Genomic DNA, 25,875 nt, shown 5'->3' on the forward strand with positions numbered 1-25,875 from the left:
GGAGGACGCATGCGCGAGTTCTTCGATGGTCGAGCAAAAACACAGCTGGTCTATGATCCTTGAAGCCAGCGAGCTGATGGTCGAACGGCTATCAATGTGATTTTTGCGAATTTTTACCGATCTGTCCGGGAGCTGGCCCGGGAATCGGCAACGAACGCGACTTCGGAGAATCTAAAAAAATTCGTCGACCGCGATTATCGTGCAGTGAACAGTGCGAATGTGCGTTTATGTGATGTAGCCTGGAGAACAACGCGCGCTATCAGGACGAGGATTTTTCGCTTTGGCCTTGGATAAACAAAAGAATATCCCGTCTCGACGCGTTCTTTCCGTAAGTTTTCCATCTTTCTCCTTATATAGACGCGCCCTTGGACGAGGATTTTCTTCTAACCTTTTGTCCGATTGTATCTACAATGGGATATAGGTCGCCTGACACAAGATCCCGTTTTACGAGTCTACCACCTCGAGATCTTAGCAAAGCAAATCGTCGCAACTGCGATGCGTCATATCGGAAAACTCGGAGAGAGATTAAAACGCGTCATCCGCGATAATCTATACCGGAGAAATGTCTATCGAATTTTTGTGTCACACAGGCGCGACGTGATGCGATCGTGAAAGAACATCAGTTATCTCAGGCTACCCTTTAACCTCGTGTTTTTCACGAGCTCCGCTGCACAAAACACCGCTGTTTCGCGAGCTTATCTCATTTTATGTGTTTCGCGAGATACGATATGCGCCTGGATTTCTTGTCTCTCGGTTAAAATGTAATTGAATAAGTTTTATGTTTAATTTCTCTGAAGCTTACTTGGGAGATAAAGCATTTCGAGTTTTTATCTTAAAACAATTCGTTAACTTTTCGATTACGCTAACGTAATCGAAAATAATTCGCGAATTGGAGTTTATAAACTATAGAAAAAGACTAAAGATAAACTAAAGGAAAAGATATTACATATCATGAAAAAATCGAATACCTCACATACATATATACATACATGCATGAAAGTTATATACATATATAACTTTCTATATACAGGGTGTAACTGGAAAAATATATATGGAGCACACCATCAGATTCTGTGGCCAATTTGGAAACGATTTTTCCTCAACGAAAATGTTAAGGAGGTTCATCATTTTTTGCATATTCCCAATTTTTGCCATCTTATATCTTTGTAACTAACAATAAGCCTTAAGGCTCCTGGTTCCTTGCTGACCATGTCGAAATCGTGACGTCAGAGGCGAGAAAACACATGCTAAAGTTTCTTAGATGCCATTTCGAAATAAAAAAATATTTCGATGAAACAGCACAGTTTCAGATAGCTTTAGCACACTCTTAAAAAACCCCGAAAACTATCCTTTTCCCTTTATAATCAATGAACAGCTGTAAAATGTAATATTATGAAGCTCAGTCCGTCTGGTCTTTGCACATGCGCAGTCATTCCACATGTCTCAAAGTCTGATATTTCGATCATTTTACAGATGTTGATTGATTATAAAGGGAAAAGGATAGTTTTCGGGGTTTTTTAAGAGTGTGCTAAAGCCATCTGAAGTGCTGTTTAATCGAAATATCTTTTCATTAAAAAATGGCATCTAAGAATTTTCAGCGTGTGCTTTCTCGCCTCTGACGTCACAATCCAATATGGCCGCGGTGAGCACCCAGGAGCCTTAAATTAAAATTCTATTAAAGTAAACTCTATCTAAAATTAACTAAAAAATGTAGTTTTGTTAAGATTTTAACTCTACAAAGTTTAATTTGTGAGAAGCTCTTCTTTTTCAATCATTGATAACTTGAAAATTATTGATGCCTCGATAAACTGTTGAACATGGTTATACTGTTACAATTAGTAAAAGAATTAAGGTACGCGTATAATTATACTTAAAATTTTGTACATTGCTTTTTAAGATGAAAAAAATCAAGAATATTTTGAATATATTTTGTGTAAATTTAAATCAAATTTTTAAAATACTTTTCTCTCTTATGGAACTGTTTTCTTTCTTCTGTTTTTCTCAAAATTTTAAGCCTTTAAAGAATGAAAAAACGATCACGTGTCTTTCCAAACAAATTGATAAGATTTGAATAATTATCAAAAATTTATTAAAAAGAACTTATCTACGAAATAATAATATGTTAATCGCCTATATTTATGAATTACATCTTTCTAGTCGTATGCAAAGTCGACGTAATCGCTCTGATCGTTGTAGCTTTAATTGTTAGGCCAATTAACATAATTGGCCTACATTAGGCATTCATTAAAAGGTGCTGCAGGAATAAAATATTCCCTTTCACTGCGGTACATTTATGCCAGAAAATCGAAAGAAATTAATCACATCAATTAGGAAGTGAATATTATCTGGAAAAATATATATTAAGTTAAATAAAAATATATTTTTTCCTAAAACAACCGCATTTTTGTATAGATACTGATCTATAAAAGTTGGTGATATACGCGAGGATTATTAGCTTCACGAGAGATCCTTCTTGATTTTGTAACTCGTCTTGGAAAGTTTCATTGCTATTAAAACTGAAAGTCACGTATATCGCTGTATGTGTTTCTTGAGAAGTCATTTCATTATCGCGAATCGTGACAGTTACGTAATGCGTTTCTCGTAGACGAATGTGAACCATGTTTCTTAATGTGACCATTAAAAAATTTGGCATTTAAACTGGTATGTTTCGGCAATGTTAAGAGCCTGAGCAGAATGGCTGACTTACAACTTTAAGACAATGTTTTATGCTCTAAATCTTTGTCTTATAGTAACGCACAATGCTGTCTTTTGTCTCAAATCTTATAAGTCAGCCATTCTGCTCAGGCCCTAAGAATAGTATCGTTTTCTGAAACGACAATGTTATTAGAATTACATCACAAGAAAAATCATCTCATTTAAAACATTTTACAGTTCAAACAATAGGAGAAATTTCTAAGGTATATCAATTGAATAAAATTTGTAATAAAGAAAAAACCGTAAAATATTTGAATGTAAAATTTACACGAAATTATGTACGAATCTCTGTCGTCAAAATATTAATGCATGTCTTACTCGATAAGTCAAATGAAATTCTTTCGAGCTTTACAACAAGAGATATCCCATCGAGTTTTATGAGTATCATAGTAATAAATTTGTTTATCGATCAAACAAACTGACCGTATTAATATTTATCAGTCAGTGCTGAATCGGCATTTCAGATTTCCGGTATGGTGCGCGCATATTTGATGAAAGTGCAAGTTTGCGATAATTGATAACTTTTCCATCCTAGGGTGAAGTCGAGGCTAAAGTCGCGTGCGAAATCGATGCGTTATCAAACATATTATTATTTGTAATTTTCCCTTGCATTTCATAATCTCACAATTTGTAACATGAAGTAAGAAACTGCAAACTTTTCAAAAATGAGCATTTCACTCGTTATAGATTCATTCATGTTAGGTTCGTGTTCTCTTCTCGGCATGAGGCCTTTCGAAGTGCGTATAGAATTTATACGTGAGAACTCACGCATTGCGTGATCTTTATTTGGCCCTGGCCCCTGCCCGCAAAATATGCTTAATTGATATTTTGGTAAATTGTATGTAGATTAATAACGATTTTAATTTTAATTTTTATTAGTTGTAATTTTATTTCTACATTAACATTAATTTATAGATGGAAGCAATTATAAAAGAATCGATTTATATAAAAAATTAGAGTGGTGTCATTTTCAAAAATTAGGTTGACCTTTAACCTTGAATAGATGTCACAAGATCAAACTAAGGTTAAACTAAGGTCACATTGTACGTCTTTTTTTACAACAACTCTTTTATTCGGAGTCTTTTTGTAAAATTGCATATTTTTGAAGTATTTGCCTGTTATTAAAATGAATCATCCTGTGTATATATATTTTTATAATTTAATAGTGAGTGCATGCAAACTCTTTCGGTATAAACGTGATGTATCAGTTCGTACGTAGATTTGCCTGGCACCATTAAATCACGACTATCAGAAATTAACGCTACAATATTATCGTGCAAAGAACTTTTTGGACATCATCCAATATCATTAAAATCTCTTAATAAAGCACATATCCGAAAAAGATGAGCGAAAGGACAGGGATGATGTCGAGTGACCTAGAATATTGAAACTGAATTGATTGATATCTTGTCATAACAAGTATAAACAAGTAAATATTATATAATGAAAAAAAATTTGAAACTCATGCATTATTAAATTTTGTTTGTCAACTCTTGAAGGCAGAATAACACACATAGAGTTTCAGCGATTCAAATCGGTTGGATCATAATATATGTCAGTAAAGCAATAACATTTTTTGTTCTGAGTGTAATAAAATTTTTGTAAGATAGATCATACAAATGCGCACGTATCAGAGTCATTATTGTAGCATTGACTTATATAACTCGTGTAATCATAATGTCGCATTTTATTTTTCTGCATTGCAGTACATATTTATATTGTTACCTGATTCCAGCGCCAAAACTTTACCGGAACACGATAATATACGGTAGTGCTTTCATCTATATAGATGATTATATAAGGTTTATCGATGTTTGCTTTACATATTGCAAAAGCTCAAAATACTGAGCAGATCATATAACACTATCTTTTACTTATTATAAAACACACACACACCTCTGTGTGTGCTTTCCTTAGCCATTGAACGTTCTATCAGCCAGTAAATACCATTAAGTCTTAAGCATAAAATATGAACAAGCACATGAAAAAAGACTCATTGATTCTGAAATGTAGGGCATACTATGCTCTGATCTAGTCGAGCTGTATCTAGATTCCCGCTTTTGTATTCGACAAATAATCTACTGTCACGAAGGTAGGCGTTGTGTAATGGTGAATTAAAGTTTCACGTGCCGCAATCTACAATAGTATTTGGACGTATCCACCATTTGCAGCATATCATGCAATTTTTGGGATATATTGCGCGATGAGGAGAGACCAATAATCTCTGGTAATATATAAGATTGAAAACCTAAAGAATATTTACCAATCCATTGTTCCGACCAAGTTTAAAGAACTGCTAATAAATCCTTTACGCATCTCTTCGAAGAACCGAGAACTGAGATGGAAATGTTTGATCAGGATTTGAAAAGATCGCGAATCACACAATTCAGGGATAAAGTTCTGAAAAGCATAAACCTCCGATTGCGCTGAAATTTTAACCAAAGCTTGTCCTTGACTTGAGTATAAAGCACCATGAAGGATTTTTGCCGACAAGGCCCCGTTTGCCCCCCACTTCCCCTCAAAGTTCCAAATATTTTTATTGTATATCTCCGAAAATATTGATTTCAGAGAAAAAAGTTTCAGACAAAAAATAAAGCTCTTTAAAAACTCTATAAAAAAGGTTACATACATTTCTTACATAAATCCATTATTTTGGGTGTTATATAATAAAATAATAATTTAAACGCTATCGTGTTAATACAATGTATCGCACCAGATTCATAGGAAAATATATTAATAGATTTGCTTCAGTTTATGATTTCGCTTCGCCTTGCAAAGTACACGCGTGGACACAGTGCGTTCCGCTCCCCCTGCGGGGGGGATTCCACTTCCCAAAAAAATAACCTAACCAAAACCTATTTCTGATTTAAACCTAAAATTTGGTTTCGGAGTGAACCTCGCTTCGCGTGGAAAGTTGCCAACCCATCTGGAACCTCGCTTCGCGTGAAAAAGTGTATGTGTGGACACAGTGGGTTCCGCCCCCCTGCGGGGGGCTCCACTTCCGGAAGATATAACCTAACCCAAACCTATTTCTGATTTAAACCTAAAATTTGGTTTCGGAGTGAACCGTGCTTTGCGTGGAAAGTTGCAAACCCATGTGAACTTCGCTTTGTCTTGCAAAGTACACACGTAGACACAGTGCGTTCCGCCTTCCCTACGGGGGGATTCCACTTCCGAAAAAAATTACCTAACCCAAACCTATTCCCGATTTTAAATGGAAAGTAGGTTTGGGTTACATTATATAACCTACTTTCCATTTAAAATCGGGAATAGGTTTGGATTAGGTTATTTTTTTTGGAAGTGGAATCCCCCCCCCCCACAGGGGGGGCGGAACCCACTGTGTCCACGCGTGTACTTTGCAAGGCGAAGCGAAATCATAAACTGAAGCAACTCTATTAATATATTTCCCTATGAATCTGGTGCGATACATTGTATTAACACGATAGCGTTTAAATTATTATTTTATTATATAACACCCAAAATAATGGATTTATGTAAGAAATGTATGTAACTTTTTTTTATAGAGTTTTTAAAGAGCTTTATTTTTGGTCTGAAACTTTTTTCTCTAAAATCAATATTTTCGGAGATATACAGTAATAATATTTGGAACTTTGAGGGGAGGTGGGGGGCAAACGGGGCCTTGTCGGCAAAAATCCTTCATAGTGCTTTATACTCAAGTCAAGGACAAGCTTTGGTTAAAATTTTAGCGCAATCGGAGGTTTATGCTCTTCGGAACTGTACCCCAATTCAGCAATGAGGAAGCGAATATAGAGAGAGATTGGAACGTAATTCAATAATTCGAAATATACAGGGTGTCCCATAATTCGCGAACCACCCGTCAGTTGCAGGTAGAGTAGGTTAAACTGAGTAAAAAAGTCCTCTACCATTTTGCGATTTTCTCAATAATTAATGAGAAATAAATTAAAGAAAATCAGCCAATTCGAGCGATGATAAGCGTGCAGCGAGAAGAGACAGCCCATTCGGGGGTCCAGAGTTAGCGCTACTCGTATAGAGTTACTGTCTTTTGTAAAGCGCTCCACCCCGCTTCATCGCGCGCTTAGCAACCGTGTAACATTATACTGTTTCTTTTCGCCGCATGCTTAGTAACGATATGAAACTGAGCTGTCTTTTCTCCCCGTCGTCACGCGAATTGGCTGATCTTCTTTAATTTATTTCTCATTAATTATTGCGAAAATCGCAAAATGGTAGAGGACTTTTCTATTCAGTTCAACATGCTCTACCTGCAACTGACGGGTGGTTCGCGAATTATGGGACACCCTGTATATGTCTTCTAGCTCTCTCTAATACAAGTTGACGATAAATCTCATCCTATTAATACAAATAAGTATAACAATATCTACCCCAAAAATACTTGAATGTACATTCTTTAGAACGACTAGCTTTTACTCTTTTACTCAATCACGTTGAGCGCTTTAAAATCGATAAAAGGGAAATATAATGTATCGGTGAGAAATCAAAATATCGCCTTGCAATATCATGCGATATGGCTGCTACAAATGTAAGGGTAAAAGACTGACCTAGTGGCCGAGCTATCGCGAGAAACTCCAAGACCTTCCAGCACGCGAGGGATTGTTTAATCTGTGTGCACGAGGATAGATGGATTCCTCGACGGTTTAAGCCGTATCACTACTAGGATAGAGTCGGCTTGGTCATATCTAGTACCTAGCTTAAGTCCGATCGATTCGCGTTCGAATGAAGCGCACCGCAACATTCATTTCCGCACCTATGCACCAACGGAAATGAGCCCTGCTGATTTAAGGATTTACTGTCGTCGAGTATTAGCTATTTTTGATTAGTCAAAATAAAGACAGTAAAAATATTTCTCTTATTTAATGTGCGAATTGATTTTTACACCGGATATATTTTTATACAAATTTTTCAGTACACATGTTGAAACGTAAAATATTAAAATCCAATAATACATTGTAAATTACTAGAACATTAAAGCTTTTCCGATGATGTTATAATATGACGAGCTAGCGAATTTACAGAGAAACGACAAAGCGCGAGCCATCCGAAATGAATAAATTGATCGAAAATCTTTGTATAACGGTATATACTCTAGTTCATTGCTCCTTGGAGTATCTGGCAATTCTTGGTTCACAGCAATTCGGTGCGCTGGAATTTGCGATTGTAATGAGTTATTCGACTGTGAGCATGTTAAGATTATTGGTAATTTTCACATTCAGATTTGAATCTAATCGAGAGAGTTGAATGAGAGTCAAGTTCTCGACTGAGGGCAAAAAAAAACAATTATTTGTGAATTGCATTAAGCATTATAAATGCATACCTTGCATGTTCGTTTGCGATCGATAATCAGGGACGTTATCAAAATTGTTTCCGAAGGCGGAATATTATTCGGTGCGTGACAAACGCTTTGCAATATATATATTTATATTTCGCATGTGTTAGAGATTACATCATCTCTCTCTCTTTCTCTCTCGCACGGATATCTCATTAATGTCAAAAGATTTTATTAAGAGATTTTATTATTATAATAATTTTATTAGAATAATAATTGAAATTAATAATAATAGTAATTATTAGAATAAACTAAAAATATATATTTGTCAATTACAAATAAATTATTATGAATCATCTTTTTCATTTGTTATCTATTATTCTAATAATTTTCTTAGAATAATCGTAACGAATGAAGATGATTTATAAATTTATTTCGAGATTTATTTATAATTGATGAATATATTTTTAGTTGTAATAATAATTTATTCTATTAAATAGTCATCTATATTATATCTAAATATCTTTTCATTAAAAAATGGCATCTAAGAATTTTCCGCGTGTGCTTTGTCGTCTCTGACGTCACAATCCAATATGGCCACGATGAGCACTTAGGAGCCTTAATGAAAAGATATTTCGATTAACTACTATTTCAGATGGTTTTAGCACACTTTTAAAATATCCGAAAACTACTCTTTTTCCTTGACAGTCAATCAACAATCGTAAAATGATCGAGATATCAGACTTTGACATGCGGAATGACTGCGCATGTGCAAAGACCAGACGGACTGGGCCTCATAATATTACATTTTACAGCTGTTGATTGATTATAAAGGGAAAAGAATAGTTTTCGGGATTTTTTAAGAATGTGCTAAAGCCATCTGAAGTGCTGTTTCATCGAAATATTTTTTTATTTCGAAATGGCATCTAAGAATTTTTAGCGTGTGTTTTCTCGCCTCTGACGTCACGATTTCGACATGGTCGGTAAGGAGCCAGGAGCCTTAAACTACAAATTATGAGTATAATTATAACTTCATCATCATTGGCGGAATATTTGCTATCTCAGCAAAACTCTGTATTTAAATCCTTCTTAACATAACTAAAAAGTAAGATATCGAAAGAAAAAAATGTATTTTATAGGAGATGAACAATACATTCATGACATCTGATCAGAATTTTCAGATAATGTTACCTTTTTCACAAAAAAATTTCAAATATCGCAAAAAAGCCATTTTTTGCATATTAAACCTCAATTATTTCGGAAACCTGACGTGCTAATGGAAATTGGCTTGCGGCATTCAAAAATCTATAAGAAACAACTTGTCTGGTTTAAAATAATAAAAAAATATTGTTTGTAAACTAGTGTTATAGAGATGCACAACGACATATCGATCTACTGTAAATCTCTCGCTGTATACCTTGCTGTAAACAGCTCGCTGTCCACGTGTAAGTACTCGTGAACTTATGATATCAACAGTACCCCTGATTTTGAACTTGTCGATCTATACTATCCAGCCATATACTCCCTTCAATGTTTCATCGGAACGAAATCAAGGACGCACGCAATCGATAATCTAAAAAAAACATAAGAGAGTAGCACGCGCGGGAGTTCGCACGCTTAAGTTTACTTTGCGATGGAATCATAGAAATGTGATTATTGTCGAATATTGATCAACCGGTATTAAGGCAGACTTGTAATTTAATTATTGAATGAATTTTGTATTATATGGAAAATATTTTCTCAATATATTATCGCAGATTTTCAAGATCCAAAAATTTCTTTCTGGATCTTCGAGACTTTATAGATCTTTAGACTTCAAGAATTAGGAAAAAAAATATTTTATATAGATGCTGCTTTAAAAGTTTTTTTATAATACTTTTAAAAATGTATTTTACAAATATACGAAACTGTGCTATTTTTTAATAGTACGACATGAGTTTCTGTGATGAAAAAATAGTTTTTGATGTTTCAAATACACTTTATTTTATTTAAAAGTGAAACCATTGATGATTAAAAATTATTAATATTTTCTTTGTGAGATGAAAGTTTGTCAAAAGTAATTGGCCCCAGCTTCCTTAATAAACGCTGTTACTTTTTGTTTTGAGAGGCCATTTTTCAATGGTAATTGTAAGATAAATTATTTCTAATATATCATCAAAATTCAACAAATTTCATTTAAAGATTAGACTTTCACAGAAATAAATATATGTAACTCCTAAGTCTGACGTATTTGTTTCCGATATGCACTCACTGATATTCAGCGATAGACTGGTTATTTTTTAGCTCAATGGTATCCCTCTTTTATATAAATCTTTTTTTAGAGAGGGGAGTCGATTAGAAAGATTCAGCCATTTCTATGTAAATCGAAAATGAAAAAAGCTACTGGGCCTACAAACTTAGGGATTCATCACAGGGTTGGCAAAATTCCACATTTTTTGGATCAAGTCCATGCCAGTGGTAAAAACCGGTATTTTCCGGAAAAAACCGGCAAAAACTGATACTTTCTAATAAAAACAATAAAATAAATAAAAAAATTTTTTATATCTTTAAAGTTTAAAAAAATGTATTTTATATATTAATTTGAATTAAAGAAGATTTTATATTTCTCTTATTTTTTTAATCATAATGATTAATATGATTTATTAATTAAAGCAAACGCATATTTTTCATAAAATTATATAAATATATTTTAATGTAATCATTTTTATAGTTTTTGCCAATTTATTCCATTGGATAAAAAAGTCCGAGTTGGTAAAAACCGGAATTTACCATGGTTTTTTCCACTTACTGGACTTTTCCGGCCAACCCTGATTCATCTTAAGGGTTAATTAAATTTCAAAACTCTATTATGAAATACGTAATACGAGAAAATATGATCTTTTTCTTAACGATGAACTTTAATTCTAGTTCCTTAATACAGGTTAATAATCATGATTTAATAATCATGATTTAATAATCATGATTTATCTATACATAGTTACCGCTATAAAGTTATTGAAGTTTTAATACTAAGTCTGTTTTTTTTGCTGCACTAGTTCAGAGTTTATCTTTTTTACTCTACATTGGAAAAAAAAGATAAATTCTGAACTAGTGAAGCCAGTTCAGATAAAAAGAACAGACCTAGTATCTTGTAAAACAAACGAAAATCTAATTGATATGCTAGTTCTTTTCCAAATATAACACAGTAATATAATCATAGTAATTACAGTTATCCCTTAGTTATTTTGTAAAGATGATATCGAGTTTGCTGGGACATCGTTTATGTTGCCGAACGACCTTGACCTTTACGGAAGTGAGTTCATTGAACTGTTGAATCTCTTGAGATATCAATTGATCGTATGACTTTATAAAGCATAGTCGGCTTAACAACGAGTCAACTTTCTTATTACGTATCTCTTTACCGGTCCAGGAACGGACTTACAACAAAAGAAAGAGCAAAACCAACGATGCGCCATTGACTTTGCATATATACAAGATGTTTCATTTTAATTTCTCTAGGCAAATATCTCTGAAAGTAAGCAAAATACAAAAAAAAAAAGATTTAAACAGAAGTTATAAGATTTCGAGGAGGAAAGAAATTGGCGCTACTGACTTTTTCCTGAAGGGCGATTTTCAAGGTCATTTAAAAGGTTTTCCTCCTCCCTTAATGGAATTACCTCATTTTTTTAAATATAAATCGATTTCTCGCAATATTCACTATAAAAAGTTATAAGGGTAGGTGGCCAAAAAGTTAATAGTTTACGAGATATTTTATACGTTAGTTTCAGTTTAACATAACCTTACATAAACTATGAAATATTTCATAAAATATCCATTTTCTGATCTTACCTTAATACTTTTATGCACAAAATAATGAAAGGAATCAATTGACGTAAAGAAAACACATAGTTGTATTTGAAAAAAGTATGTAATTAGCAGCTAGCAGCTACATACTTTTTCTTTATATATAAAAATATATATAATTATGTGAACAAGTATTAGATCATTAATATTAATATTATGTAATTATTAATTTTTTGTTACAGGCAACAAAAAATGTCACCATTAAGCTCGTAATATTTAACATTGAAAGGACGCGAAGGAAGAAGAGATAGATGACAAAAAAATGGCGTCCACCAGCGGGCACAAGAGAAACGGCTCCAGCTCGAGCATGTTTGCGCACAAACGCACCGAATCGGGGGGTGGTTTCGGTGTTGGTTACAAGCGAACCGAGGGCGGTCACAAACGTGCCGAGAGTATATCCAGTGCCTTTGGCCACAAACGATCCGAGAGTGGCCATAAGAGGAACGAGAGCAGTAGCGGTGTTTTCGGTCACAGAAGGTCCGAATCCGGCAGCAATTATCACCCTGGGCATCGACGAAACGAAAGTATGTACGCGATGACGGGTCTTTATGCGGAAAGCGTCGGCACTGGTACCGATGATAATGCGGATCCGCTGCAGGCGACCAACGGCAGATTAACCCACGACACCGTCATAAGGTGTCACAGTAGAAATCCGAGTTCCGGCCTTGTGGATCATAGGTGAGTAGTGGGAAACAACTTTGTCCAAATTCTTTACAACGATGATCATCAATAGGAATGGGATCAAAGTTCAATATATACACTGAGAGAATTTTCTCTTAGAATTTACCCTCAAAATCATGGTAATCATGGGACAATATGGTATGAAAAGAATTTTATGAGAATTTCTCTGATTAATGTTTATCACAATAAAAATAATAATATCTATCACAATAAAATATAAAACATATTTGATTAATTGTACTAAATTGCATAGTAAAATTGATCAAACATATTTTATATTTTATTGTAATAGATATTATTATTTTTATTGTGATAAATATTAATCAGAGAAATTCATCTCACAAAATTCTTTCTATACCCACGATTATTATGATTTTCAGGGTAAATTCTAAGAGAAAATTCTCTCTGTGTACTTAAAAAAACCGAGTTGAATCCAATAATCAATTTATTTTCTAGAGAGGGTTCGAATAATAAATAATATTACAGATATTGTACTTACGAAATAGTCAATCTAGAACAGTTATATGTATGAATTTTAGATTGAGCACACTTGCAAGGTTCGAAATAATATTTTTCATCTATATCCCTTCACACATATATGTATAATATATACACATATCTCATAAGTACTCATAAAAGATTCGAATATGATCCAGGTTCGAATGAATTTGGAAGTACTATTCTTGTTTTTCAGGAGAGTTCAAACCTATCTTGTCTAGGTTATAGTCTATTTAATACTGTTTTTTTTTTCGAAGTAATTATAGAGAGTTCAAGAAACCATGAACAAATTTAAATCTACTTGTAATATTACTTATCTCATCGTTAATTACCGATCAGATCCCAAATCAGATGATCGCTATTAATCTAATTTTTAAAGATATTATCCTTTCTCCTCTTTCAAAGGTATAAAAGAGTCAAAAAAGACATCTTTGGACTGTTAATAAATAATTTATTGAAAGAAAAAAACATCATCTCTCTGATCTCATTATACATATATGACATTCACAATATATTTCTTCATATTTCTTAAGAGTTTTAAAGTATCATTCTCTGTCTTATACGAAGCTGAATTGTTTTACACAAGTGTGCTTTTGATTCGCTCGAAACTGTACTTTTGGTTGTCGTCTCGATGAAGCTTTTAGGAAATGTTAGCAATGCACACGGTCGTAAATTGCAATTACATGATTGCGAAAAACAGCTCAAATGAAAAGTGAAAGCACATGGTGACCATGACATATTTTGCTGTGCGTCAAGTAGATTTAGTCAGATCACTTTTTCTATTTCTTTTTTGTTTGATTATCGCAACACAGACATGTCTCATTGCACCATCACTTTATTGCAGTGGGTGAAAAACTCTCTAAGAATTTGTCAAACAGGTGATGAGTGATGACGAAAAAACTTGGTCACGCGTCCAATAGCCGATGAACGACAATATTACGTCGAGATATTCGTACTTTCACCGCCGAAAAAGGTTGCAAGCGCGCAATAGAACGTCCATTCCATCGCTTCGTATAATTTAGATGAAGATGTAGCGCGCTTTATACTTTATACTTGTCGCACAGACGATTTAACTCTATCTATGCTATCGCAGTTAGCGCGTTTGCAATTAATATATTTGTACCACACCGTTCCATTACAGCACAATATACTCATGCTTTGTTTTTCCCTTGTTCCTCTATTATTTTTCAGAGATTTTATCATCAAGTGTCACAGCAGGAATCCAAGTGCTTCTATGGTGGACAGGTAAAGTTGATGTCATTATTCGCAGTTACGCATCTAATACAATACATATTGTGTGTTGCGTATAACTGTTTGTTATCTATTCTTGTTATATTGCGCACGCGACAACGCTTATTTGAGAAGAAATTCTAGTAGCTATGCACAGTGAATAAAAAAATGATTACACTAGTTCACAAAAATATATTTCTTTTTCATTATTTTAAACCAGACAAGGTGTTTCTTATAGATTTTGAAAACGATGTCGCAAGCCAATTTTCACCAGCACGTCAGGTTTTCAAAATAATTGAGGTTTAATATGCAAAAAATGGCTTTTTTGTAATATTTGAAATTTTTTTGTGAAAAAGGTTAACGTTATCTGAAAATTTTGATCAGATGTCATGAATATATTGTTCATCCCCTATAAAATGCATTTTTTTTATTTCGATATCTTACTTTTTAGTTATGTTAAGAAGGATAAATACAGAGTTTTGCTGAGATAGCAAATATTCCGCCTATGATGAAGTCATATAATTATTAAATAAATGTGATTTTTACAAATCCGGCCAATAGAGCCAAGCACGAAAATTAATTCTAATTTTTTAGGAACTGTATCTCTTGGTTTGAGATTACAAAGTACCCTCAATTAATAATCCTCGAACTTACAACGGGAAAATAGGCGATAAAAATATTGGTCCAAAAAGTCGCTGAAGCGGGAATTAAACCCGCGTCTTTAACTTGCCGGGCGACTGCTCTTGCCTCTAAGCTATTCAGACCCTTTCGATCCTATATTTTTCATTTGCCTTATAATGTATGTTGGTAAATAGCGCCATGATTAGGCCCAGACGCGAATATATAAATTAAGAATATTTTTAAGAAATATTTTTATTTTTAACGGCTCTCAGTATTTAATAAATAAATAAATGTGATTTTTACAAATCCGGCCAATAGAGCCAAGCACGAAAATTAATTCTAATTTTTTTAGGAACTGTATCTCTTGGTTTGAGATTACAAAGTACCCTCAATTAATAATCCTCGAACTTACAACGGGAAAATAGGCGAGAAAAATATTGGTCCGAAAAGTGTTACTTTTGTGAATGTATATTTACATATAGGGTGTCTCATTGTAATTACCCACCTTGAATTTTTCGAAACAAATGCATTTTCGAAAAAATGTTCCAGACAAAAGTTGTATGATCTAAAGGGGGACAAATAATAGTAAAATCAATTTTGAAAAAAATATTTTTTTTTCAAAAATCTTTTCTCTTTAGGAGCATCTCCATATGAAAAGTAGTTTCCAGCTTTAATAAGCAAGATATTGAAATTAAAAAAAAGCATTTTATAGAGGATGAATACACATTAAACATCAATTTCGGAAATCTGACGTGCTAGTGAAATTTGATTTGCGGCATTGTTTTCAGTACTCAAAAATCTATAAGAAACACTTTGTCTGGTTTAAAATAATTTTTGGCTGTAAATTAGTGTTATCTTTGTGTTGCAATGTATCATTTGCATCAATTATTTGTATCGAATGAAATGTATTTGCATTATAATTTTCTCTTACATTTCATTTACATATGATTCAATTGAATAATTTCGCATTTCTAAAACTGATTTTTTTTGCTCGTAATTATCGATTCTTATCCTAAGACGTTTGCCCGTTCATTGTTTTAATCTTTTTGAATGAATCCAGGACGGAGAAGGAGAGGGCTCAAACTCCACCGTTTAATCCAGACTCCAAGGAATGTGGAATTTTAAATTGTAGGCCGGCCTTTATTCAGAGATTCGCTGGAATAAAGGTATGTCCAAAAATACCTCTTGTTCAGTTATTCGAAAAAAAAGAAGTATATATACGTTTACAGAAATATAACAAAACATTCTCGCAAAACGATGGATAAAAATAATATATTTTCCGCTATATGATCTCTCTCTCCCTTCCTCCCTCCCACTCCTCCTTCCCTTCCACCTCCCCTCTTTCCTCTTCTCCTCATCCCTTCCCTCTTCCTTTTCTCTCCTCTCCCTCCCTCTCTCCATCCCGTACGTTATAAGAATATAGGAAGAATCTTCTCAAAGATCTTGATCTGTAAAGGTCAAAGATCTGTCACCTTAAGACGACACGTCCTTGGAAAATTATATGGCTTTATTTATATTTATGATTGCAGGTGTTCGTATTTCTCCTGTCGTTCCTTGTTACGTTGCAACAAGCGCTTAGCTCAGGTTACATCAATTCTGTGATAACGACCATAGAGAAGAGATTCGAGATCCCGTCCAGCCTTTCAGGCCTCATTGCGAGCTCTTACGAAATCGGCAATGTTATTACTGTCATTTTTGTCAGTTATCTCGGCAGTCGCAGACACATACCTGTATGGATAGCGATCGGTATGATATTTTGATTTTTACTTAAAAAAAATAGATCATTTTTATCTTTCTCTCTATTCGCGGTTCTCATTACAATTACAAGTCTAATGATACAGCGGCTAAATGTCTGATCTGATACTATATTGGGTTTTATCGCGATTGATTTTAGGTGCAGTGATAATGGGACTGGGATCGATGATCTTTATGGTGCCACATTTCACAGCGGAGCCCAACTTGACGACAACCGCAAATCATTCCAATTCAGATAATATCTGTCGCGGCGTATCATTACGTGAACAAGATAATATGGGTTTGGGTAACTATTTTTGCATATTTATATAATAAGAGAAAAGCGTTAAAAAAATATTTTTAATTAAAAATTTGTCTACTTGGAAATCGATCCACAGGTCGACTTTCATCAGGATTATCCTCGCCTCCCTTAGCACCACACAATAATTTAAGAGGTGATAATTGCATACAGGGATCTCCGTCTACGGCCGGACCTGTTATGCTATTTGTACTTGCTCAGTTACTATTAGGATGTGGAGGTTCTCCTTTATTTACTCTTGGTACTACTTATATAGATGATCACGTGAGACCGGAAAGTGCATCTTTATATATTGGTGGGTCTCTTGTTCTCTTGTATTACATGAATGTGTCTGTGTGTATGGAAATAATAAATAATACATTCGAAATTTTCATTCCTTTAGGTTGTATGTATAGTATGGCAGCCTTTGGACCAGTTTTAGGTTTTCTTCTTGGAGCGTATCTCTTGTCCTTCCATATGGATTCATTTTCCGGAACAATTATAAGTATCGGTAAGAAAAATATTTTTTCTCGATATATTCGTATATATGTTTTTTATACTTGCTTGAATTTCTATGTAATATTAAATTAAACAGATCCCGGAGACCACAGATGGGTTGGTATGTGGTGGGGTGGATTCCTTCTTTGCGGGTTGCTCCTCATTTTAGTAGCGATACCTTTCTTCAGTTTTCCTAAAACTTTACAGCGCGAGAAGGAAAAAATACGAATTATAGAAAAAAATAAGGCATTATCGCAAAAAGAAAAAGATCAATCAAAAGAACCTAAAAAAGAAAAAGTAGACGATAGCGGTTATGGCAAAGATGTAAAAGGTAAATTATTGTTATTTGAATTTTTTTCAATATTCGAAAAAATACCCACTAATATGAAATTGGATCTCTATAAAATCTTCTCAAATAATTCGCAGAGTTTTCGTGTTTGACTGGCTGTAGCCCAGTTAGGGCTATCCATTTAGCTTTGACCCTATTACATTTTTTGTTCAGCAGATCATAAGCTACAATATATGAAAAAAAAACTAGCTGATTTTACCGAGATCTAATTTTATATAGGATTATAGTGCAGGGTTCTTTGTTTTAGCTGAACTGGCTGCACTAGTTTACTCGACATTGGAAGAAAAGATAAACTCTGAACTAGTGCAGCCAGTTCAGCTGAAAAGAACAGACCTAATATGACGGTACATGACGAATTAGAATTAAAAGATCTTTAATCTTATGTTTTTTTTTTCTTACAACAGATATTCCACGAAGTATGTGGAGGCTTGTTTGCAATCCAGTCTACGTTGTCACATGTTTGGGAGCATGCATGGAATTGGTGATCGTGTCTGGCTTTGTGGTATTCTTACCCAAATATCTCGAAACACAATTCAGCTTGGGGAAGAGTCAAGCCAGTATCTTCACGGGTTCCGTTGCTATACCAGGCGCCTGTATCGGAATATTTTTCGGCGGATGTATGCTCAAACGTTTAGAATTAAGGCCGAAGGGCGCGGTGCAATTTGTTCTCGTCTCAAATATAATTTGCCTGGTGTGTTACGGTCTGCTGTTTTTCCTCGGCTGCGAGAACGTTAAGATGGCTGGGACCACTATTCCATACTTTAACAGTAGTACAAAGGGTCCTGAACCCTTTCAAGTAAATCTTACTGCCGCATGTAACTTTGGTTGTGAATGCCGTATGACGGATGTCGAACCGGTTTGCGGAAATAATGGTCTAACATATTTTAGTCCATGTCACGCAGGTTGCACTGCCTTTAGTTCCAAATCGAATTTTACAAATTGCGCATGTAAGTCTAGGCACGAACATATCGATATGTGATATTCTCGGGTAATCTCAAAGTGTGTGTATTAAAATTTTATATTTTTTTCTTCTAGGTATACATGGTAATCTAACTATGTTACCACCAGCTGCTCCAGAATTTGCAGAAGTGACGGTTGTACCCGTAGCAACTGCTGGTCCTTGTACTTCACCTTGTAGAACTATATTTCCATTTCTGATTCTTTTATTCTTCATGACATTCATCGTTGCCGTAACTCAAATGCCTCTGCTCATGATAGTGTTACGGTAAGTAGTACTTTTTTACGGCATAAATGCATCTCTCTTTCTTTTGTATATTAAATTGACTGTTACACAGATCCGTTTCCGAAGAAGAAAGATCTTTCGCTTTGGGTATGCAGTTTGTAATTTTTCGGTTATTTGGCTATATTCCGGCGCCGATACTATTTGGCAACTTGATTGACTCCACGTGCCTACTGTGGAAGAGCACTTGTGGAGAAAAGGGAGGTCGATGTTTACTCTACGATATCGAACAATTTAGATACAGGTTGTATCTCTTCTTCAATACATAATACATATTTTTAAAATATTTATTTTTATGTCAATACTCATTGTAGTATCGATGGTTTTAGATATGTCGGCCTATGTGCTGGGATAAAAATTTTAGCTTTGGCCCTATTTTTGATTGACTGGTGGCTCGTGAGAAGAAGAAGACAAATGGAAGATCAACCGCCATCTTTCACTGTCAATGAGTTCGTAGGATCAATTATCAGTCTAGATAAATGTGAGTAAGAGTCTCGGTAATTAGAATAATATAATATTTCATAGTTGTTGATGTGCAACATGGATAATATAGTATCAGGCCTTCCTGATGAAGTGAGCTGAAATGTTCATGAAACGTTGGAATCAAACAAAAAGTCTATGCGATTCAACTCCGAAAACTAATTCTAATATTCATGTACACCGCGAAAGTCTCAAATATCAAAATAATATATGATATTATGTATCGCACAGTGTTTGAAGAAAAACCACAGAATTTAGGGGATGGCGATGCAACTTTACCGAATTCCGAGATTGCAACACCATCCTCTATTTCGTCGCCTACGGAACCTACAAAGTCAACGAACCTCGAGGAAACAGGGTCGTCGAATCAGACGCACGATTCAACCGAGACGACAAGTCGCTCAAAAAATATGGAAATTAAAGTTCCCGATACGAGGCAAGCGCCACTTGCGATGCAAGAGCCAGATGTTGACGTCAAACCTTCAAGTGGTATGAAGGAAAATCGCAACTGCGATGTTTAATGTTTATTTTACATTAGAAATTTTAGAAATGAATATATCAAATTGATGATACGTATAAATTTGTGACAAATTATATTTCTTTTCTTTTTTACTAGCTAATAAATTTTAACTAAGTAATATATAGATTTACATATCCACATACTTACATCTTTTATGTTAAAAAAAATAAGAGGATGCAGTGCAACAATATTCACGAGAAGAAAGCAAAAGTTTATATGTATATTATAGTATTAACACGCTAGAAAATATATGTAACAATAACGAATTAAATTATATTAATTTTTTTCTTTTTATATGTAGTATATTATTTATTATTCAAAATAATTTGTCACAAATTTAACTATCTGAACTGGTTATTTTTAGGAAATATAATATCACTAGGAGATGAATTTTTACAACAATTGTGTGTGGATGTATATGCGCGTGTTAATAAGTAGATATGTATAACGCATAGCGTTTAAAACGTACAATCTCGAAATTGTATTATTCATTGCACATTTAGATTAATATTGTTGCTACATGTATCGTTAACGAAGAACAGATATATGCGAAAAAGATAAAATGCGGATAAAAATTTCTATTGTCTGTAAGAAATCAATATAAAGTAAGCCTTGCATGATTGCAAGAAAAGGCCAACGTAATGACGTAATTGTAAATACGAAAATTCCTGCCTTAAAAAAAATACAAGACTATAGATAAATGTATATTTAAAAGTAATGAACTAAAATATCACACACAGAACTAACGATCTATATAAATATCACTAGTGCAAAGCAAAAATTACAATTTATTTTATAACTAGAAAGTTAGGTTTCTCGAAACCAATAGTCAATTTAGCGTAGCGAGATAAATAAATAATGAAGATTAGCATAATGAGAATTATGAGTAATCTTTGTTGAACGCATTGATTTGTATTTTATATTTTTCCATAGATAAAATCGCGTATTGATAGGTTGCATGTGATCTCTCTCTTATCTCCCGTTCCTTTTCTCTCACTCTTCTTTTTCAATTTAATCAATTTTTTTATTCCGTAATTTTTTAGAATTTTATAAAGTATTTTTTCATAGAAAAAAAGGAGAGAGGAGAACTGGACACATATAAGTAACATATATCCTACAAATGATGCTTTCAAGCAACGAAAATGGTTCTTTTATTTGCACATTGTGGCTCGGTAAATCAAAGATTATAATTGAAATTAATATTACTCTCTGCTCTGTCTGGAATAATTGTGGCTTTACGCAGAAAATTCACTCTGTTGAGGGAGTCTATTTTTTGCTTCGTACCTGACAATCTCTTGAATCAATTTCGATATACACAAAAAAAAAAAATTATACAAAATTACTCAGGAATGAAATTCTATAGAGAGTAGGGGTACGCCTTTAATTTAACTCAACAAAATATAGAATTCATAAATACGAAATACATACTAAGAATGCAAAATGAAATAATAATGTAAAGGAGAAATATAAATATTTTGTGTTATACACTGAGATTCTTTTTCAATGAAGCATATGAGATGTGAAATATCTTAACAAGTACTGAGCCCTAAATAAATCAATTATATTGAGAAGCGGTTTAATTAAAATTACTTTTTGCACATATGTTTGCCGATCGATTGGGTATACTTTTTTATATACTATCCGCTTTGATGATAAATATAGTCAATAGTTGTACTTCTCTTAAAGAAGGATAGCAATTCATGCAATTTTCTCATTTTATTTGCTTGACACACTCGTCATTGTCAATTTTTCAAATAGTAATACAAGTTATATTTTAGAAACAATTTTCAGATTTAATGTAAACTTCAAAGTTAACCGTTCGCACTAGTTTAGCGACAGCGATGATCTCCGTGCATGCGTGTGTGTGTTTTTAGTATAAACTATATATACATATGTATATTATATTATATACTATACTATATATGTATATGTATTAGGGTGGTCCTTATATGGGTTTTTTTCAGAATTTTAATGTTGGATAGTCGTAAATCGGCTTTAAATGTGAAAAAAAAAAATCTCTAATTTTTTCAGATTTTTATTTTGAGCCTTGAGTCTCCCTGTTGGCACGTAATTTTCTTTTTCATTTAAAAAATATTTATTTAAGTTAGTTCTAGTCTAAAATAGCGACATTTTATGAAACACGTTTCATTGCCGTGAAAATAGTAAAACATCGTACATGAGGTATTTCACTCGAGTTGTGTGTGTTATACTACACACAAATCGAGTGAAAAAATTTAAATTATTATTTTACGGAGTATCAATATATCGATTAATTTATTATTTTCCATTGATTTTTTTTTGTTGGATATAATTTTTTTTTGTATTCTTTTTTAATACAGCTTATTTTCTTGTATTGGTAGTCCTGATGATACATTGGGCTTTTGTTTTAGGTATTTCACGTGCAAACAGGGAGACTCAGGGCTGAAAATAAAAATCTGAAAAAATTAGAGAATCATTTTTTCTACATTTGGAGCTGATTTATGACCATCCAACATGATCTTCCATTTAACGACCACCCTAATATGTATATTATATTATATACTATACTATATACGTATATGTATATGTATATTATATACTATATGTTATATACTATACTATATATATATAAATTAAGACTCCTGGCAGAGACGAAAAACACACGCTAAAAATTCTTAGATGCCATTTCGAAATAAAAAGATATTTCGATGAAACAATAACACTTCAGATGGCTTTAGCACATTCTTAAAATACCTCGAAAACTATCCTTTTCCCTTTATAATCAATCAACAGCTGTAAAATGACTATAATATAAGGCCCAGTTCGTCTGGTGTTTGCACATGCGCAATCGACAAAGTCTGATATCACGATCATTTTATGATTGTTGTGATTGACTGTCAAGGGAAAAGAATAGTTTTCGAGATATTTTAAAAGTGTGTTAAAGCCATCTGAATGTTTCATCGAAATATCTTTTCATTTAAAAATGGCATCTAAGAATTTTTAGCGCGTGCTTTCTCGCCTCTGACGTCACAATCTAACATGGCCGCGACGAGGACCCAGGATCCTTAAACACTCACACACACACACACACACACACACACACACACACACACACACACACATATATATATTATATTGGGTTGTTCGGAAAGTCATTTCGTTTTTTTCACATACAATTTTCATGCAAAAAAACGAAATGACTTTCCGAACAACCCAATATATATCTATTTTGTGATATAAACTTCTTCCGAACGGTAACTTTTGAAGAAGACTGTAGAGAATAATACCAAGTGCTGTGAATAGAGGGAAAATACACATATTAAATCAAATTTAATTCAATTAATATGCCGATAGGAAAGGATGCGGATTAGCACCAAATCTTATCACAAGCAACTATATTGTAAATAGCTAATGATTTATATGGAGAAAATTTGAAAAAGGAATTACATAATTAATATAATCTTATTTGTGAGATTGCCATGAGAGATGAAGCGGTATTTCTATGCATGGAATGAAAAGAAAGGGAGGCGTGACACGACGTAATTTTAGGATTTATTGCGATTATACGCGTATAATCTATAATATAATTTACGTGTAGTTTATATTTATAAACTCATAACAATGTTACTTAAGTACTTTTGTAAGAATTTTTCTCCCCTTTATATCGATGTTTTTAGATAGAACGATGCAACAATTCCTATATGGTTACTGGATTTTTGACTGTATCACATCAGTTTCAATTTTCGTAATTACTTTTTCCTTTAGCCTCACGATCAACGTTATAGTTTTACGATTACATTGTATTATATTGCTATTATTATTACTATTATATTATCTCTATTATATTATTATTAATATTATAAATATTGCTATACATTACCACCATTATTGTTACGATAATTATCGCACTATATTTTTAATTTTACAAGTGTTTTTTCGCGTTTAGTTTAATCCATTTTTTTTGTTACACTCGATAAGATTCCTTATAACATTCTAGAGCGATAATAAATGAAACAAATCGTTTTATAAAGAAGAGCTCTATTCGCGCACGCGTAAGATATATCTTCTTTATAAAATGTGCGTGTGTGCGCGCCTGTGTCTTATTGTTAGTATGATTAACAAGTAAATGATCGAGTATTTATTAGAGTTTTTAGGGAATGAATGTACGTACATTCAAAAACTGTTATGTACATATGACTATTACAATAATGTAAGCTGCTTATATAGATAATGTATTTTTTGTAGGGACCATAATATATGAGCGAAGTATATAATGTTACGATTAGTATTAATGATACAATTTAATAATTAATCTATCATTTGTGTGAAAGCAATACTCGATTACTCGAGATTGAGGTAGTGAAGAACAAAAAAAGTCAAGGTCATGAAAATAAATATTATTATTTACACTTCTTTTTAATGATTCATCTTCGATAATTATAATTGTGCGAATTAATATAATCTTTATTAAATTGATTTGTAAAGCAACACACATAGAGTACGTGACGAGGAATATTATTAGATAAAAAACAAACAGTGCAAAACATTTAGAAATTTAAATCCAAAAAATTTCTTTTTGCTTTAACTTTAAAACATAGAAATTAAAATATCGCAAATTCGACATATACAATGTTATTTATTGCTTACCCAAACAAAAGGAGAGTTTTCGGTATATTTTACAAGTCGGTTCTATCGGTTACAAACCCTATTTTATTGAAAAACATTTTTTTTTAGCGTAAGTCGCAAGAATTTTCATGGTATATTTTCTCGCTTCTGACGTCATCAATTCAAGATGGCTGCAGTGAGTATGCAGGGGCTTTAACGTCAAATAAGTGACTATTTTTGCTATTTGGGGGATATTATATAAAAGAGACATTTACAGCGAAATTTTTAGTTTTAAATTTCGCTTTTTGTAAGGAAAATTAAAGCTGCAGAGTTTTTCCAAAATATTTAAACGAAAACGACTCTTGCATTCTTTACACAGAAAAAAAGTCGCAGGAAAAGTCGATAATTAATCAAGTTTAAAGGAAATTGTGATTTTTTTATTGTTGAACTTTTGTTCTGACTCGAAGAAATGGAGATATAATAATCGCAATTGTTAAAATCGCCCTTTAATTAATTTATATACAAGCCTGATTTTTCTACAATTTAAGGCATATACAAACAAACAATGTATTTACAATGAATAAATGTTTCAAAAACTGTTAATATTTCGAATTATATATATAGATTAAATTTTTTAAAAATATTTTTTGTGCGATAATATATATATATACGCGTGTACGTATAACTAATTTTGAGAAACGTTCGAGAATGCGAAACAATTCTATACATATATGCATAATTAATACTCACGTGTTGAAATTGTGTTTCGTACTGTAAATTTCTTATTTCTTTCGATTTATATCTATAATTAGAATAAAGAGTAAAGAAAGGAGCATTTAATCGAAAACGTGAACAAACTATGGCGTCACAATGACATAATTGCGCTATAAATTCAAATGTTCAATTAATAACTAATAACTTTTTCATTAGTACCTGAAATCCAGTTACAAAATAATAAATATTTTAACTATTCTAACAATTTTTTTTAACAAACAATTTAAAAAATTAAACAATTAATTACCGTAAAAAATGTTTATTTATATTTTTTAAATTCTTTTTTCATTATTTTATCATATTATTTGTAATTATAAACCATTTGTCAAAAATATGCATAAATTGTTATGTATAAAAATTGCTTACAAAATAATTAATAAATTAGCTTATTTAACTAGAATATTGGATTTTAGATTCTCTAGAGTAATAATGTTGAATTTGAAAAAAGAATAAAAATTTATATAATTAAAGGAATGTAAAAAATAAAATAATTTTTTATTGTCCTTTGAATTATTTAATTTAGTAAAACTTACGAATATTTTCTGAT

At 32.8% G+C, this 25,875-nt stretch overlaps 1 protein-coding gene across 1 annotated transcript; it reads left to right on the forward strand.

Annotated features, from left to right (window-relative positions):
• Positions 1 to 20,703, forward strand: LOC145943530 (solute carrier organic anion transporter family member 3A1-like). Its single transcript, XM_083051103.1, has 14 exons — positions 1 to 328; positions 12,004 to 12,499; positions 14,192 to 14,245; positions 15,912 to 16,017; positions 16,381 to 16,597; positions 16,746 to 16,892; positions 16,984 to 17,199; positions 17,287 to 17,394; positions 17,479 to 17,712; positions 18,135 to 18,677; positions 18,766 to 18,955; positions 19,026 to 19,214; positions 19,300 to 19,451; positions 19,682 to 20,703. Exons 2-14 carry the CDS (start codon positions 12,084 to 12,086, stop codon positions 19,969 to 19,971), a joined length of 2,862 nt encoding a protein of 953 aa, XP_082907229.1. The 5' UTR covers positions 1 to 328; positions 12,004 to 12,083; the 3' UTR covers positions 19,972 to 20,703.
• Positions 20,704 to 25,875: the final 5,172 nt, after the last annotated feature.

The sequence above is a fragment of the Prenolepis imparis genome, unplaced genomic scaffold (genome assembly GCF_030444845.1).
Source record: "Prenolepis imparis isolate NDT839.2.m4 unplaced genomic scaffold, iyPreImpa1.0 SCAF_12, whole genome shotgun sequence".
NCBI classification, from domain to species: domain Eukaryota; kingdom Metazoa; phylum Arthropoda; class Insecta; order Hymenoptera; family Formicidae; genus Prenolepis; species Prenolepis imparis.